Below are 17,171 nucleotides of genomic sequence, written 5' to 3'. Positions count from 1 at the left end.
CTGCTGGCTTGGGGTGGATATCTGGGGTACTAAGCAATCTTAAACTGGGCAACAGTATGGGCATGATAACCATCTCCCTGTCAATTGAGGATAGAATCAGGACCAGCTGTGAAACTCTTTCCTCCCCCATGGTTAAACAGCTGGCTTCACACTCTGCCTAATCTGCCAGAACGAACAGCCACTGGATAAGGTATCAGAGAGCAGCTGGTGCCTGTGGAACTGCACCCTCAAGTCAAAAAGTTGCAGGGCCAGGTTAAAAATAACTTTTTAATTTATGTAAACGAGAGAGCAGAAAATGTTATTTCCAGACTAAGGAACATAGCACAATAATTCCATTAACAGTTCACATCAGGAGCACACTGAACTTCAACTGCTGCAAAAACAATTATTCATCGAAGACTGAATTGAGGATTAAGAAGATTAGATAAATCCAATTATCCAGTGACAATAGAATGGTACAACAAAGGAGATTACCACCACTGTATATTGGTGAATGTCCTTGACATTAGTTAGCATTAACATGGTCTACAGACAACTCATCCATGGCTGGGCTTCTGGCCAAAAATAGCCAGGCATAACCTATTGTAGGAATGACAGAACGAAAGTTTTAGCATTTAAATCCTTTAGGGCTAGCTGACCGCATACAAACCTGGCAGTTTAAAAATTCCTAACATTAAACAACTATATTACCTTGAATGTTATCATAATGACAGATTTGGATGAATATGGGTCCAATAATCGAGGCATGTGATGGAACAAGATCCATCCAGTTGGTTAGACTCCTTACCTTACATCACTGGGTGTAAAGGACCCAGGAACAAAGGCAGTGCACCATGTTCAAATGCAACACTCCTTCCAATATATTAGAATCAGGAGCCACCAACTGCAGCAGCTGAACGTTGGAATAAACTGGAATTATTACAAGAGATAAAGTCAGAATAAAAATATCCAAACCCAACAGATTCAAGCTCTTTAGAAATGACCAGAATCCAGGTGGCGAGGTAAGAGTGTCCTCAACAGCAATTCCCATTAAAATGGCCTATTTACTATAAATTCTACTGTAAGCAAAAAAGATGCAGATAATATGGGGTGCAGGTACCAGGAAATTGAGGTTCTGACAATAAAACAAGTTCAAAATCAGCCAAGTGTTAGAACAAACAAGTTTTTTAATGCTGCCATCACATCATTTTGTTCAAAAAAATAAAGTACAAGAACTACTTTCAAAGTTTGCAAGGTCTGGAATAGTAAAGGAACTGTTGCCAACCTATTTTTTAATTAAATAGATGTAACATGAATTAATCTTACATATATAGCTACTGGAGTGGAAAATGTGACGAGGTATTTTGGATGAATTGACCTGGATCATCAGTAGGTCCCTGTGTCACATTTAAAAGGCACCTCACAGAAGTACCCTGGCAATCGGGTACGTAACATATTCTGTACCAACAAAGAGGCAGTGCTGTGTGGACTTGCGCAACTTTTACCCGAGATACGATCACAGGTACATGGTGCCTGCAGGTCTCACTCAGTGAACTAATGCTACACAAGGTAAGAACCAATATTTGGAGCATTGTGCAGATGTATTTAACCCCCTCAATCCAGAGTTCAAATTAACAAAGGCCATTATACTATTTTCCCCATAAAGACACAAAATGTGACACGACTCTTGACATGCTGCATAGATAATCCCCAAATCTGTTTTTTGGACCAGTGGCCATTACCAATGTCTATCAGACCACTTTAACATGCATCTTAAAGTAGGGTTCAAGCTTTAGAGAGTGGCCATCAACATTCCCTCTAAGCTGCAGGCTGTCTGCCGGTCCTGCGCATCCCGGGACCGGCTTTTCCAATGTGTCGCGCATTGGAAATTTTGCGCATGCTCAAAACTTTGGGCCACGCAGCCCTTTAAAGGGACTACGCACCCAAAACAAAATTAGGGGGAATATTCGTGGGCACTTGCCCTGGCATCAGTGGTGCTTGTGCACCTTAACTGCCTTACCCACTTGCCTGATGGGCATAAGATTTTCCCTACCCCTGATGTGGCTCTGAGTTACTCCTTCTCACCAACCAAAGTGTGATTAAATATCACGGTGCACCCTCTAACTATACAGCAGGTCACGGAAACACGAAGAAATGGTGGATGGATCCCCAACTCAACTGTGCTTTAAAACCAGTCTATTACCCACAGTGATAATAGATCAGTTTTAGAGTGAGAGAGAGACTGAAACAACCTCACCTTTCAATGTTCATTATTAACTTGGGTAAGTCACTTGCACAGGCATGATAACAGAAATGTGCTCAAGGTCTAGCAGCTCAAGGAAAATGGACATCAAATTCAGAGTTATAAAGTGTCTCATTAGAACATGAGTGGCCAAAGTTTGTACCCAGTTCAGTTAGAAAGGCATTTGGGTAGTACACTAAGCTACTGCTGGTTTGTAAAGGGTTAATGGGAGCAGCCTCATACCATTTATCTTTCGCCAGGGATGCACACTGCCAAAACATTTCCTCCCATTCTGTGACAGTCCATCAATAAGATAGTAGGCAAAGCGAACCACTACAAACTGGTCAGTAGGAGGTATATTAGCCAGATTTAAGTTGACTTGTTCTCCCATTTTCCTCCGCACGCCACTCAGTTAACATGTCTCCCCAGATAGACGCAGCAGAGTTAGGGAACTCATGAGTATGGTTAGTCATTGGACTAGAATCAAATTTATTCTTAGGTAAGCAACAATAGCCAGTGATCTTGACAGCAGTTGTATTGCTTGACAAAAGTTAGGCAGTGTTAGGAATACTAGTGCATAGCAACACAACTCTTGGCGGGATGTCAAGAACTCCTGTGTGAAGCATAACTAGAATCATTCAGGGGTCAGAGTCAGTCAGTCTCTGTCAGAATTATACAAGTTCTAACTAGTGTCACACCATTAACATCCGAGGATGTTAAAGGGAAAAGCCTGGCAATATTGTTGTATATTTGACAACTTTGCCATGTAATTTCTCCAACTGTACATTCTTATATGTAATAACTCTCTCAAGTGCGTTTTAACAAGCAGTTTCAATAAATATTAAACTGTTTTTGCAAATGAACTCTCGGGGCTGACGAGAAAGATCAGTTTGGTGTCGTGGTATCCAAGGAGGATTTGTGTACATATGATTGCCAAGCATAGCAACACAATGTCCCTTTAAGTCACCTTTTATAAGTTTAGGATAGTCTGTAATACCCCATTTACAAACTCTCTAAGGCACGCAACAGCACAGAGTGTCAACTGCGAGGACAACCTGCTAAAGGGCTGCTGAAATGAACAGTGGGTTTAAAAAGAAAACGGAAAGGCAAGGAATTGCACCAGCCAGGGACAGTCACATAATTAATTCCCAGCTGGCTGGAACAGCACATGATCAAAACACCAACTCCTTAGAATACTGTAAATCACCTTCTGGAAAAATAAAACTTCCATAATAGACTCCCTACGTTGCCAAAGGGATTTCATAATTTAAAAAATGACATTGATCATTTTTATCTCCCATGTCATGATTCACAATAGTCTAAGTGTACATTTTAAAGTGCTAATCCCTCTTACAATGTAATTTAGTTAGAAAAGATTAGACAAGAGCTCCTACAAGGTTCAAAATTCCTTGAGGTGCAACTCTTGACACCATGTTTCAAACAAACTACGTACAATACTAGCAGAATGAGGCACCCTGAACAGTATGCCCGTTAGTATTGGTTTGTTCCACTTATTAGTCTATGCAACTGAAGAAGTCTTTTATTCTCTGCCCCAAGAACAGAGAGACTAATTATTTCACTATAACAAAACTCAAACTCCCTGTTCATTGAGAATGCTGGTGAAAGGCTTATTGCTCACTATGGTGTTTTGTACTCTGTGTACAGTAATAGCATTTTAACTTCAGATGTTGCAGGCCGGTACAGTTTTGAAAGCATGTAAAAAAGATAATTTTGTTGCACTAATATATTCTCTAAAAAACATAATTGAAAAGATAATTTTTGGACATCTTTATAATTAACATAAAATCTGTCAACTGTGTATTCTATTCTAATCTTGGATTGTGTGTGGAGGGGGGGGATATATGATGTGAAGGGGAGCTATTAAAGATTTTGCCGTAGAATAATCATGGCACAAATGTGTGGCTTCATTACCGTACCAGTCTACAACAGTTAGAGTGCTTGAAAAATATAAAATTACCATTACAACAGGCCGTTAGTGTCGATCCCAGTTACAACACGGGATTTGTAAACAATTATCCAAAATACTGTATATATACACCATTTAAATCAAGTTCTTTACAGTGACCCCTTCAAGCCATCAGAAAGAAGTGGTTGATTTCTATCACAAAAAGAACACGGTGTATCAACTACAAAACAATCCTGAGCATGGAACAAACGCCGGGTAAAGTATTGAAAAAAAAATCAATGAAAAACAAGGATCTATAATGTTCAACACCCTGCAGGGCAGTTTCTAATGATTATGATAGTTACTTTCTTTAAAAAATAAAAAAAATGTCAGTTGTACATCTACAAAGTCAGTCTTGGCGTCACTGTGCAGGATCATAGTTTGGTGTGGTGGCCCGGTCTGGGCAAAGTGGACCTGGAGGTGGACGCTGATGCAGAGGTCGAAGCCACTGCATCTTCCGCCTCCTCCAGCTCATCCCGCAGCTCCTGGCTTACGCTGGTCTGGAGTGCAGCAGGCGTCAACCATTCTTTCGGCAAGCAACTCTGGAGAAACGGAATGCAGGAGCTGAAGTGAGCCAGCCGGTTGACCCAGCGAGGAATCTCCTTCCCACAGAGGATCTGTTGTAAAAATAAATAGAATGTCATTTTTTTTATTTTTTATAATTGTTTCCAAATGTGCTCCTTTTTTTAATGTAATAAAATATTGTATTATTCCAGGGTCAAATGGAAACTAAATATTCCAGGATACTTAACTTTTAGAAGAGATGGGCAAAATGGAAAAAGAGGATGGGATAAAGACAGGAGAGAGAAAGGATCTTAGCTCGGAAAATCAAGGAGTAGAATCAGTTTGGGTGGAGCTAAGAAACAGCAAGGGGCAGAAATCATTAGGGGCGTGTAAACAACTTCCACCAAACAGTAGTTGTAATGTAGGGCAGAGCATAAATCAGGAAATTAGAAACACATGTAATAAGGGTAATACTGTAATCATGGGGGACTTTAATCTACATATAGACTGGGCAAACCAAATTTGCAGTAATAGTGTAGAGGACAAATTCATGGAATGCATACAAGATAGTTTTCTAGAGCAGTATGTTGAGGAACCAACTAGGGAACAGGTTATTTTAGATCTAGTATTGTGCAATGAGAAAAGGTTAATTAATTAGCTTGTAGTAAAGGGGCCTTTAGGGAAAAGTGACCATAATATGATAGAATTTTATATTGAGTTTGAAAACGATTTAGTTAAATCCGAAACTAGGGTCTTAAACCTAAACAAAGCAAACTACGTGGGTATGAGGGGCGAGTTGGCCAAGGTAGATTGGGAAACTACATTAAAAGGTATGACGGTAGACACGTAATAGATAGCATTTAAAGAATTTATTTACAACAAACATATATTCCTTTAAGGCACAGGAAAAGTGGTCTAAAATGGGTTACTATTTTTGGCCAAGAGAAGTTAAAAATAGTATTAGATCAAAGGAAGAGCCTTATAATGTTGCCAAAAATAGTAAGCCTGAAGATTGAGAGGATTTTAGAATTCAGCAAAGGAGGATCAAGAAATTGATAAAGGGAAAATAGAATACTAGCGAGAGACATAAAAACAGAATGTAAAAGCTTCTATAGGTATGTAAAAAGGAAAAGATTAGCGAGAGTAAATGTGGGTCCCTTACAGGCTGAGACAGGAGAAATTATAATAAGGAATACGGAAATGGGAGAGAAATTAAACAAATACTTTGTGTCTGTCTCCATGGAAGACACAAAAAACCTCCCGGAAATAGTGGAGAACCAAGAATGAGGAAGTGAGAGAGATGATTAGTAAAAAAATGGTACTGGTGAAATTAATGGGACTGAAAACCTATAAATCCCCTGGATCTGATGGCTTACATCCTACGGTTTTGAATGGTGTGACTATACAAATAGTGGATGCATTGGTTGTCATCTTCCAAAATTCCATAGATTCTAGAACTGTTCCCACGGATTGGAAGGTAGCAAATGTAACCCCATTATTTAAGAAAGGAGAGAGAAAACGGGGAACTACAGACCAGTTAGCCTGACATCAGTAGTAGGGGAAATGCTAGAATCCATTAAGGACGTGGTAACGGGACACGTAGAAAATAATAGGATTGGGCAGAGTCAAGAGGGATTTATGAAAGGGAAATCATGTTTGACAAATTTGTTTTTTGAGGTTGTGACGAGCAGGATAAAGGGAACCAGTGGATGTGGTATATTTGGATTTTCAGAAGGCATTCAATAAGGCGCCATACAAGAGGTTATTAAACAAAACTAGGGCTCATAGGATTGGGAGTAGTATACTAGCATGGATTGAGGATTGGTTAAAAGACAGAAAAGAGAGAGTAGGAATAAACAGGTCAGATTGGCATGCTGTAACTAGTGGGGTACCGCAAGGATCGGTGCTTGGGCCTCAGATATTCACAATATAGATCAATGATTTGGATGAGGGGACCAAATGTAATAAATCCAATAATACAAAAGTAAAATACTGCAGGTGGGCAGAACTTCTTCAAGGTGAGCATTTCTAGAAGAGATATATATTATATATCCAAGTCTGCTGATGATACAAAGCCAGGTGGGAATGTAAGTAGTGAGGAGGATGCAAAGAGATTTCAAGAGGATATAGACAGACGAAGGTGAGTGGGCAAGAACATGGCAAATGGAGAAATGTGAAGTTATCCACTTTGGTAGGAAAAATAGAAAAGCAGAGTATTTTTTAAATGGTGAGAGATTGGAAAATGTTGGTGTTCAGAGGGACCAGGGTGTCCTCGTACACGAATCACTGAAAGTTAACATGCAGATATAACAAGCAATTAAGAAAGCAAATGGTATGTTGGCCTTTATTACAAGAGGATTTGAGTATAAAAGAATAAAGATGTCTTACTGCAATTATATCGGGCCCTGGTGAGACCGCACCTGGAGTAGTGTGTACAGTTTTGGTCTCCTTACCTAAGGAAGGATATACTTGCCACAGAATGAATGAAACAAAGGTTCATCAGATTGATTCCTGGGATGGGGGGGGGGAATTGTCCTATGAGGAGAGATTTAGTGGACTAGGCCTATATTCTCTAGAAGAATATGGGAGGTGATTTCATTGAAACATAAACTTCTTGCAGGACTTGACAGGGTAGATGCAGGGAGGATGTTTCCTCTGGCTGGGGAGTCTAGAACATGGGGCCACAGTCTCAGAATAAGGGGTTGGTCATTTAGGACTGAGATGAGGAGAAATTTCTTCACTGAGGGTAGTGAATCTTTGGAATTCTCTACACCAGAAGGTTGTGGAAGTTCAGTCGTTGAGTATATTCAAGACAGAGATCGATAGATTTTTTAATATTAAAAGGTATCAAGGGATATGGGGATAGTGCAGGCAAGTGGACTTGAGGTAGATGATCAGCCATGATCTCATTGAATGGCGGAGCAAGCTCGAGAGGCTCCTATTTCTTATGTTCTTAAATCAAAATGCTGCTTTGCAAATGGCTGAAGAATCCAAGTCTTCTAAGGTTAGACACAAATATTTTCTTCCCTCAAATTGTCTCCTCCACCTAACTTCTGAAGGACACTGGCTGCCCTCCAGCACCTTGCTCAAGTAATCATTCTTTCCGTGTAACCTAAAAAGAAATATTAAATGGTAAGGGGAATGAAAAGAGTGGCTTTAGACTTGCTAGTTCATGTGGAGAAAAGCACTGGTGCAGACCTTGTGGGCAAGAAAGGGATGTGTGTTGTAGCATTCGATGATTGTAGATGGCACGTGTCAGGAGGCAATTCATTGTGATGAGAATTACAGCTGAGCCTGACCCTATCCTCGTCCACATGCACTTCCTGCAGGGATTGCCAGAGTGTGATCAAGAGTAGGAACCCAGCACTATTTATCCTCCAGCAAGGCCAGGAATGCAGAAGCCACTGTAGTGCTTCTGCTGCAACCCTGGATGAGATCAGCTAACTCAGCACAGACAGAGGATGAAACACAGAATATTCCAAATTTGTGTAGCTCAATTCACAGTGGGCAGTGTACTTACTAACCGAGCATTCACGGTGCTGCAACAACATTTAAGGAAACCTAGTTTAGGTCAACTCACCTTTTTCACCATCGATTATGCTCAACGTGCTTTATTATCTGTGCATAGGCACTATGTGACTATTTGTTTACATTATTCTGGCTGTCAAAACACATGCTAAAAATTATGATGAATTGCATAATCAGAGGCCTGTGTCGACCTCGGCTCAGTGGGTAGCACACTGTCAGAAAGTTTTGACTTAAAACCCCACTCCAAAGACTTCGACTCATAATCTAAGCTGACACTCCAGTGCAGTACAGAGGGAACGCTACAGTGTCGTAGGTACCATCTTTCGGATGAGTCATTAAACCGAGGCCCCATCTGCCCTCGCAGGTGGAAGTAAAGGTTTCCATGGCACTATTCAAAGAAGAGCTGGGGAGCTTCTCCCAGTGTGCTGGCTAATATTTATCCCTCATCCAACACACCAAAAACAGATTATCTGGTCATTTATCTCATTTGCTCTGTGTGAGACCTTGCTGTGTGCAATCTGCCTACATTGCAACAGTGATGACACTTCAAAAGCACTTCTTTGGTTGTGAGGCATGCTAGAACAGCCTGAGGTAATGAAAAGTGCGATATAATTACAAGTTAGTTCCTCTTTCCTTTTTGGAATGTAATAACCACAGAAGCTGATCAAACTTCCATCCTGTTAGATAAGCATCACAATAGAAGGAAACTCTATGCAATATGAAAGAAAACAGCAACCTGGCATCCTTATCAAACTGAAAAAACATAGCAGATAGCTGAAGACATGTTAATGGTTTCGTTTTTACAGTTTTATGATAAACACCTCAATTGAATTGAGCCTTGCACTACACTCCTAACATTCTGTTCAATGCATCAGCCACCAGACTCTGCTCCCTGAACACTTGCCAAAAACAAAAAAAAAATGTTCAAGAAAAGCCTGAAAAAAGAATGAAATTACAGACAAAGTGTCATTGCAGAGGCATTTCCTTTGATGATTACAAGCTTTATCAAAAGCAAATTTTTCAATATATATTATATATAAACAATAAACTGCAGAATTCAAAAGTAAATATAACTATGATACAAATCATGTATTAAATAAACATGCAATGACTTCTGTCCCCCTTATCCTCGATACTTGAGATTTTGTATTTAACGCTATTAGGTGTGTTCTTAGCTCCTCACAGCATTGAACATCTTCGCTGGCTCTACAATAAGTCTGTTTTGGTGATGTGCTCAGCATACTGAAAAGAAAATCTTCAACATTTTCGTTGGCTACTGGCTCGCTACAGGATATTTCACATCTTCAAAACGCAGCAGAGCATCACATCATCAGACACCATTTCAAGCTTGAACGATCAAGCAGATTTATTGATAGATGAACAAGAATGGGCAAAGTAGTGCAGTGGTTATGTTACTGGTCTTGTAATCCAGGTGGCTAGAGAACACAATGGCCCAGAAAATGCGGTCGGAAGCTTCCCGCAGTCCTGGGGTTCTACACAAAGGCCAGCGTGGGGCCCCACGTGCCCCAGGATTGTATGGGATCTCTGGGATCAAGTGGGCCGGCCCATCCTATCAGAGTAGGGGGATCCCCATTCATACTTGAGTATTCCATATGTATGGAGCTGCCATAATGAATGGGAATACGCCCAACACACAAACACTGAAAATAAAATTTAAAAAACACATTAAATATTTAAAATTAATTAAAATGTAATTTAATTAAATCTTTCACACCAAAATTTCTTTGGGGGGGATTTTTAAAAAAATGTTTTAACAGGGCTAACAATAAATTTACCTTAATGGATAGAGTTTTTAAATATATAAATGAGTGGTAACATTTTATTTTTCTATTTTTAAAAACACTTACGCTGGTAAAAGCAGGCCTTACGTCTGCTTTTACCAGCGTAAGAATTTGAAGGACTTTCACTGGGCAGGAGCTGGGCAAATAGCCCAACTCTCCACCCATGGAGGCCCTTTTCCTTTGCATGTGTGCGATCTGTCAAGAGATTTGTTGACAGATCATAAGTGCTGGTTTTAGGAGCACGCGCTTCACATACCTAAACCTGGAACCTGTGGGGACCCCACGAGTTGGGCTTTTACGACTATTGTGGTCACTTTTACTGCTGCCAGCTTTTTAAAAACAGATTTTAACAACTGATTCAAATTCTCAAACTGCCATGGTGGATTTGATATTGGGCCTAAAATCGCGCTCGCCACGGGCGAGTACGAAGGTAGCCCACCACCATCTCCTTAGGACAACAGGCAAAAAATGCTGGACTTGCCAGCAATGCCCATATATAGAGAATTAATTTTTTTTCAAAACTTAAATTTACATTGCATGTTTCACGTCCTCAATATACCCCGAAGTGCTCCACAGCCAATGAATTATTTTTCAAGTGCACTCACTGTTGTAATGTATGGCAGACAATTTTCACAAACAGCAAGGAGATAAATGGCCAATTAATTTGTTTTGGTGGAGATGGCTGAAGGAGAAATGTTGGCCGGGACACTGGCAGTACTTTGCTGCTCTTCTCTGAATAACACAACAGGATCTTTTACGTCCATCAATGCAGCCAGACGGTGCCTTGATTTCATGTCTCATCCGAAATACGACACCTTTGACAATGCAGCTGTCCCTCAGTACTGCACTAAAGTGTCAGCCTAGATTATGTGCTCAAATCTCTGGAGCAGGGAGAACAAACAGTAGTAACACATATTTACAGTAGATATACTGAACTTGCTCCTCGAACGGAAAACAGTAAATGTTTACAATCTCTATATACACATTCAAATATGATTTCCTTATGGCTTTACCAACTGTTGGAACTAAATGGCCTGCCCTTTCTCTTTGAAGGTTCCAAACATACAATCGAAGATTTGAGCAGTTCATACTAAAATACTTGATTGACAGTCCTGGATTTGAATAATTGGCGGCTAAATTAAAAATCAAGTGTAAATCACACAGCCTGCTTTTGTTAGAGTGCGGCTTGGCTCCTCTCTCCAGTACGCAGCCATGGAGATAACCAAAGCAACAACTGAATTCAGCTGATATTTAAACTCCTTCCGTGTTGTGACTGAATCAAAAGTGACCAATAATTAAGACTAAACAAAAATGCTTCATTTCTTACCACAAGTAAGTTTAAAAATCGAAGGATTTAACATTAAAGTGATTGACATGACAAATTGCTGTTTGGAATGGGACTCATAAAATTGGCCAAAGTCAAGGAACCCAGTTTGTGATGTATAAAAAAAAAACTAATCACTTGCCAAGAATCAATGGGTTAATAATCAACTAGCAGAGACAAGGAGAAAATGCTGGAGTTTGGAAATCAGAGATGGAGGCGAGGGTGCTGGAAGTGCACAGCAGGTAAATCGGAAGAGAAATGCTGCTTCTATGTTGTTGCTTAGTTACTTCAAATTCCACGAGATGGGCACCTCTGAGCAAATTCGCAGAGTATGCTCCAAACAGTATCGAACACAGAATTGGTGCAGCCCATCACCCGTGCTCAATACAATTACACACTAATTGCAGGTACAAATAAACCTCCATATAACGGGTATGGGCAAAGATCCCCATACCAAGTAGAGGTAAGTCTGTTCATACGTAGTGACTATATACAAGCTCCCCCTGTAATAGGTAGTGGCACAGCCCCTTCACTAATACAGAGAGCAGAAAAGGCCCTCATACTGAACATTAGCACAACTCTCCCAATGAGTACAGGTAAGCCCTCCGCATTGCCTGTGCTGAATATAGGTAAAGTCCTTATACTGACAGGTACGTGCACTGCCCATTTTGAGGACAAATCTCTTACACGACCTACAGGTAAATTCCTGCGCTCAAGTCTCTGGAGTTAGACTTGAACCCACATCCTTCTGGCTCAGAGACGAGTGTGCTACCACTAAGCCAAGACTGACATGGTATATCTAGATTTCTAAAATAGGAATGAGTCTCTCATGTGGCATTTAATAAAAATCAGTGGTTATTGAAGGCAAGGCATGGACATGAATTAGTACCAGGTTAAAGGGAAGGAGGCAAAGGGTAAGTAGTATGTAGAGCCAAGGTGAAATTTTGTTTGGCTCTGACCAAAAAGCCCCTAGTCTTCAATTTTATCCCCGTGTCTGCTCAATCAGGCTGAATCATACAGTGAACAACCTTGACCGAGCTGAGCTCCAAATGCCAGATCCTATCCACCACCAAGACTTTCTGCCTCTGCAATATCATCATCTCTCACCCATGCCTTCATCACCTCTAAGCTCAATTGTCCAACACACTGCAGCAGCCTCCAATCTCCCTCCTATATAAACTCTCAACTCGTCCAAAACCTCACAAACATCCTATCCGAAACAAAGTTCTGCTTCCCTAACATTCCTGTCTTTGCCAGACTCCACTGGCTCCCCACTCACAATACACAGATTGTTAAATCCTCATCATTTACAAATCCATCCACTGCCTTGCTCCACCCACTCCAACATCCTTTAGCAGGGCTGTTTGCATTCCTGCACCATCCATTATACTCAGAATTTCCCACTCTCACTGTTGCACCTTACTTGCAGTCTTCAGCTTTCCTTGCATTACACTCGAAGGATCTCGCTAGACACATTCACCTTGTTACCTTTCACTCCACCCTCAAAAACCTCATAAACCACTTACTCACCTCCCTGAAATTTTTGACTACCAGTCATCATTAGTTCTCATCCCTTTTGTGTTTTTTACTAAGTAAATGGAAGTAGTTGAAATGGGGAGGTTACGGAGTTTGCCTCCAGGATCTGTGCTGGGACCCATTACACAGTGACTTAGATTCACAATCTCCTTTCAAGGTAGTTAAATTTGCACATGACATCAATCTTTAAGGGGGGGAGGGTGCAAGAGAAGGGAATTGTGGAATCAGAGGAAGCCAACAAGATCTTATGAAAATAGCTTGACAAAGTATGCAGCTGGGCTGATTAGAGACAAATGAAGTTTAACAATATACGTGTAAGGTACTACATATATTGAAAGAAAAAGGTAGGGCGCACATGTACTCCAACGGGATTGTATTTGGGAGGTCGTTAAAAAAAAAAACAACAAACAAGATTCTGGAGGTTATGTTGCCAAGTCAGTCTAGTTCAAATCTCCAGAAATCGACAAGAGCTCTGGCTAAGTAGTATTTGGAACATTGCATGTAGTTCGGTTCACTGCATCATAAGAGATGGTGCAGAATAAAGCAGCGAGGTTGATGCTTAGTGTTAGAGGGATGAGCCAAGCCTCTTCAGCCTCAAAATGATGTGTCTCAGTCATGCTTCAACGGAATAAAGTAAACTCAGAACAGCACTTTCAGATATTCCGAGGCGGAGGACAATCGGGCGCAGCGATGAAATCGGATGGTAATGGATCTAAGCCCAGACGGCCATCTTAATCTTGTGATATGAGATCATGTTACTCATAAATCTTTACCAACAAAATCCAATTTGTATCTGTCTGATCCAACTTCACACCCTTTACTTCAAAATGTTTGTGTTCAAACAGTGACTACAGGGTGGCATTCATACTGGGGGAAATGGTTTCAGGCCAAAGACTACTGCATGTCCAATAATTATATTGCTTGCTGCAGCATGCATCAGCACATACCCGATAGCATAAAAGCAGGGAAAAGATTGAATCAGCAAGCTAGCCTTTGGATAGTTTATGTGAAATATCAAAACAATAATTATCTGTACAGTTCAAGCTTAACTGACTGATTTTATTCAACATATAAAATAAATCTTTGATGGATTTAGATAAGAGGCACCGTCTTAATGGTATGTATAAGAATTATTTCAGTAAGGTACTTTTTATTGGACACACCAATCCCTGACCAAAAGGCAGGCATTTTCCCTCTGGGTTCTGTTAAAGCCGCTTTTCAACTATTTGCCTGGAATTCCATGCATGTGGCCTAAAATGACTGCTTTCCTGTGGAATAAAATGCCTGACTTTTACTGGCTCTCTCTCAATGACCAAGTTCAAGAACTCTGTGGGGGCAACTGTAGGCACAAACTAGGTTAATCCAAAGTGATGAGATATCAACATATGCCACGTCATCAAATGATTTTTAATCTTGTGTCAAACTGAAGACTAATTATAGCTTTTAGAAATTAGCAACGCAACCGTTCTAAAGCAAGATTTGACTTGGCTATTTCTCAGTTCATAGAAATTTACAGCACGGAACATAAGAACATAAGAATTAGGAACAGGAGTAGGCCATCTAGTCCCTTGAGCCTGCTCCGCCATTCAACAAGATTATGGCTGATCTGGCCGTGGACTCAGCTCCACTTACCCGCCCGCTCCCCGTAACCCTTAATTCTCTTATTGATTAAAAATCTATCTATCTGGATTTGAATATATTCAATGAGCTAGCCTCAACTGCTTTCTTGGGCAGAGAATTCCACAGATTCACAACCCTCTGGGAGAAGAAATTCCTTCTCAACTCGGTTTTAAATTGGCTCCCCCGTATTTTGAGGCTGTGCCCCCTAGTTCTCGTCTCCCCGACCAGTGGAAACAACCTCTCTGCCTCTATCTTGTCTATCCCTTTCATTATTTTAAATGTTTCTATACGATCCCCCTCATCCTTCTGAACTCCAACGAGTAAAGACCCAGTCTACTCAATCTATCATCATAAGATAACCCCCTCACCTCCGGAATCAGCCTAGTGAATCGTCTCTGTACCCCCTCCAAAGCTAGTATATCCTTCCTTAAGGTGACCAAAACTGCACGCAGTACTCCAGGTGCGGCCTCACCAATACCCTATACAGTTGCAGCAGGACCTCCCTGCTTTTGTACTCCATCCCTCTCGCAATGAAGGCCAACATTCCATTCGCCTTCCTGATTACCTGCTGCACCTGCAAACTAACTTTTTGGGATTCATGCACAAGGACCCCCAGGTCCCTCTGCACTGCAGCATGTTGTAATTTCTCCCCATTCAAATAATATTCCCTTTTACTGTTTTTTTTTCCCCCAAGGTGGATGACCTCACACTTTCCGACATTGTATTCCATCTGCCAAACCTTAGCCCATTCGCTTAACCTATCTAAATCTCTTTGCAGCCTCTCTGTGTCCTCTACACAACCCGCTTTCCCACTAATCTTTGTGTAATCTGCAAATGTTGTTACACTACACTCTGTCCCTTCTTCCAGATCATCTATGTATATTGTAAACAGTTGTGGTCCCAGCACAGATCCCTGTGGCACACCACTAACCACCGATTTCCAACCTGAAAAGGACCCATTTATCCCGACTCTCTGCGTCTCTGCTTTCTGTTAGCCAGCCAATTCTCTATCCATGCTAATACATTTCCTCTGATTCCGCGTACCTTTATCTTCTGCAGTAACCTTTTGTGTGGCACCTTATCGAATGCCTTTTGGAAATCTAAACACACCACATCCATCGGTACACCTCTATCCACCATGCTAGTTATATCCTCAAAGAATTCCAGTAAATTTGTGGAACATGATTTCCCCTTCATGAATCCATGTTGCGTCTGCTTGATTGCACTATTCCTATCTGAAAGTCGCGCTATTTCTTCCTTAATGATAGTTTCAAGCATTTTCCCCACTACAGATGTTAAAATAACCGGCCTATAGTTACCTGCCTTTTGTCTGCCCCCTTTTTTTTTTTAAAAACAGAGGTATTACATTAGCTGCTTTCCAATCCGCTGGTACCTCCCCAGAGTCCAGAGAATTTTGGTAGATTATAACGAATGCATCTGCTATAACTTCCGCCATCTCTTTTAATACCCTGGGATGCATTTCATCAGGACCAGGGGACTTGTCTACCTGGAGTCCCATTAGCCTGTCCAGCACTACCCCCCTACTTATAGTGATTGTCTCAAGGTCCTCCCTTCCCACATTCCCATGACCAGCAACTTTTGGCATGGTTTTTGTGTCCTCCACTGTGAAGACCGAAGCAAAATAATTGTTTACGGTCTCAGCCATTTCCACATTTTCCATTATTAAATCCCCCTTCTCATCTTCTAAGGGACCAACATTTACTTTAGTCACTCTTTTCCGTTTTATATATCTGTAAAAGCTTTTACTATCTGTTTTTATGTTTTGCGCAAGTTTACCTTCGTAATCTATCTTTTCTTTCTTTATTGCTTTCTTAGTCATTCTTTGCTGTCGTTTAAAATTTTCCCAATCTTCTAGTTTCCCATTAACCTTGGCCACCTTATATGCATTGGTTTTTAATTTGATACTCTCCTTTATTTCCTTGGTTATCCACGGCTGGTTATCCCTTCTCTTACCGCCCTTCTTTTTCACTGGAATATATTTTTGTTGAGCACTATGAAAGAGCTCCTTAAAAGTCCTCCACTGTTCCTCAATTGTGCCACCGTTTCCAGTCTACTTTAGCCAACTCTGCCCTTATCCCACTGTAGTCCCCTTTGTTTAAGCACAGTATGCTCGTTTGAGACACTACTTCCTCACCCTCAATCTGTATTACAAATTCAACTATACTGTGATCACTCATTCCGAGAGGATCTTTTACTAGGAGATCGTTTATTATTCCTGTCTCATTACACAGGACCAGATCTAAGATAGCTTGCTCCCTTGTAGGTTCTGTAACATACTGTTCTAAGAAACAATCCCGTATGCATTCTATGAATTCCTCCTCAAGGCTACCCTGTGCGATTTGATTTGACCAATCGATATGTAGGTTAAAATCCCCATGATTACTGCCGTTCCTTTTTCACATACCTCCATTTCAGCCTATCGTGTCCATGCCGGCCAACCAAGAGTTATCCAGCCTAATCCCACTTTCCAGCTCTTGGTCCGTAGCCCTATAGGTTACGGCACTTCAAGTGTACATTCAAGTATTTTTTTTAAATGCGGTGAGGGTTTCTGCCTCTACCACCCTTTCAGGCAGTGACTTCGACTTGCACCACCCTCTGGATAAAGACATTTTCTCTCATATCACCTCTATAGCTCCCCCCAATTACTTT

The 17,171-nt window shown here is 40.9% G+C and overlaps 1 protein-coding gene across 1 annotated transcript in view; it reads right to left on the bottom strand.

The window, feature by feature from the left end:
- Positions 1-1,148: 1,148 nt before the first annotated feature.
- LOC139272979 (deubiquitinase DESI2) overlaps positions 1,149-17,171 on the bottom strand; it is a 74,753-nt gene continuing 58,730 nt past the window's right edge. The window contains exon 5 of the mRNA XM_070889195.1: positions 1,149-4,804. Within this exon, the coding sequence (XP_070745296.1) occupies positions 4,562-4,804 (243 nt within the window). The 3' untranslated portion in view covers positions 1,149-4,561. The remainder of the gene's footprint in view (positions 4,805-17,171) is intronic.

Source organism: Pristiophorus japonicus, chromosome 9 (genome assembly GCF_044704955.1).
Source record: "Pristiophorus japonicus isolate sPriJap1 chromosome 9, sPriJap1.hap1, whole genome shotgun sequence".
Classification (NCBI taxonomy): Eukaryota; Metazoa; Chordata; class Chondrichthyes; family Pristiophoridae; genus Pristiophorus; species Pristiophorus japonicus.
Note: the sequence above shows the minus strand (reverse complement) of the source record. Positions and strands in the feature narration are given on the sequence as shown.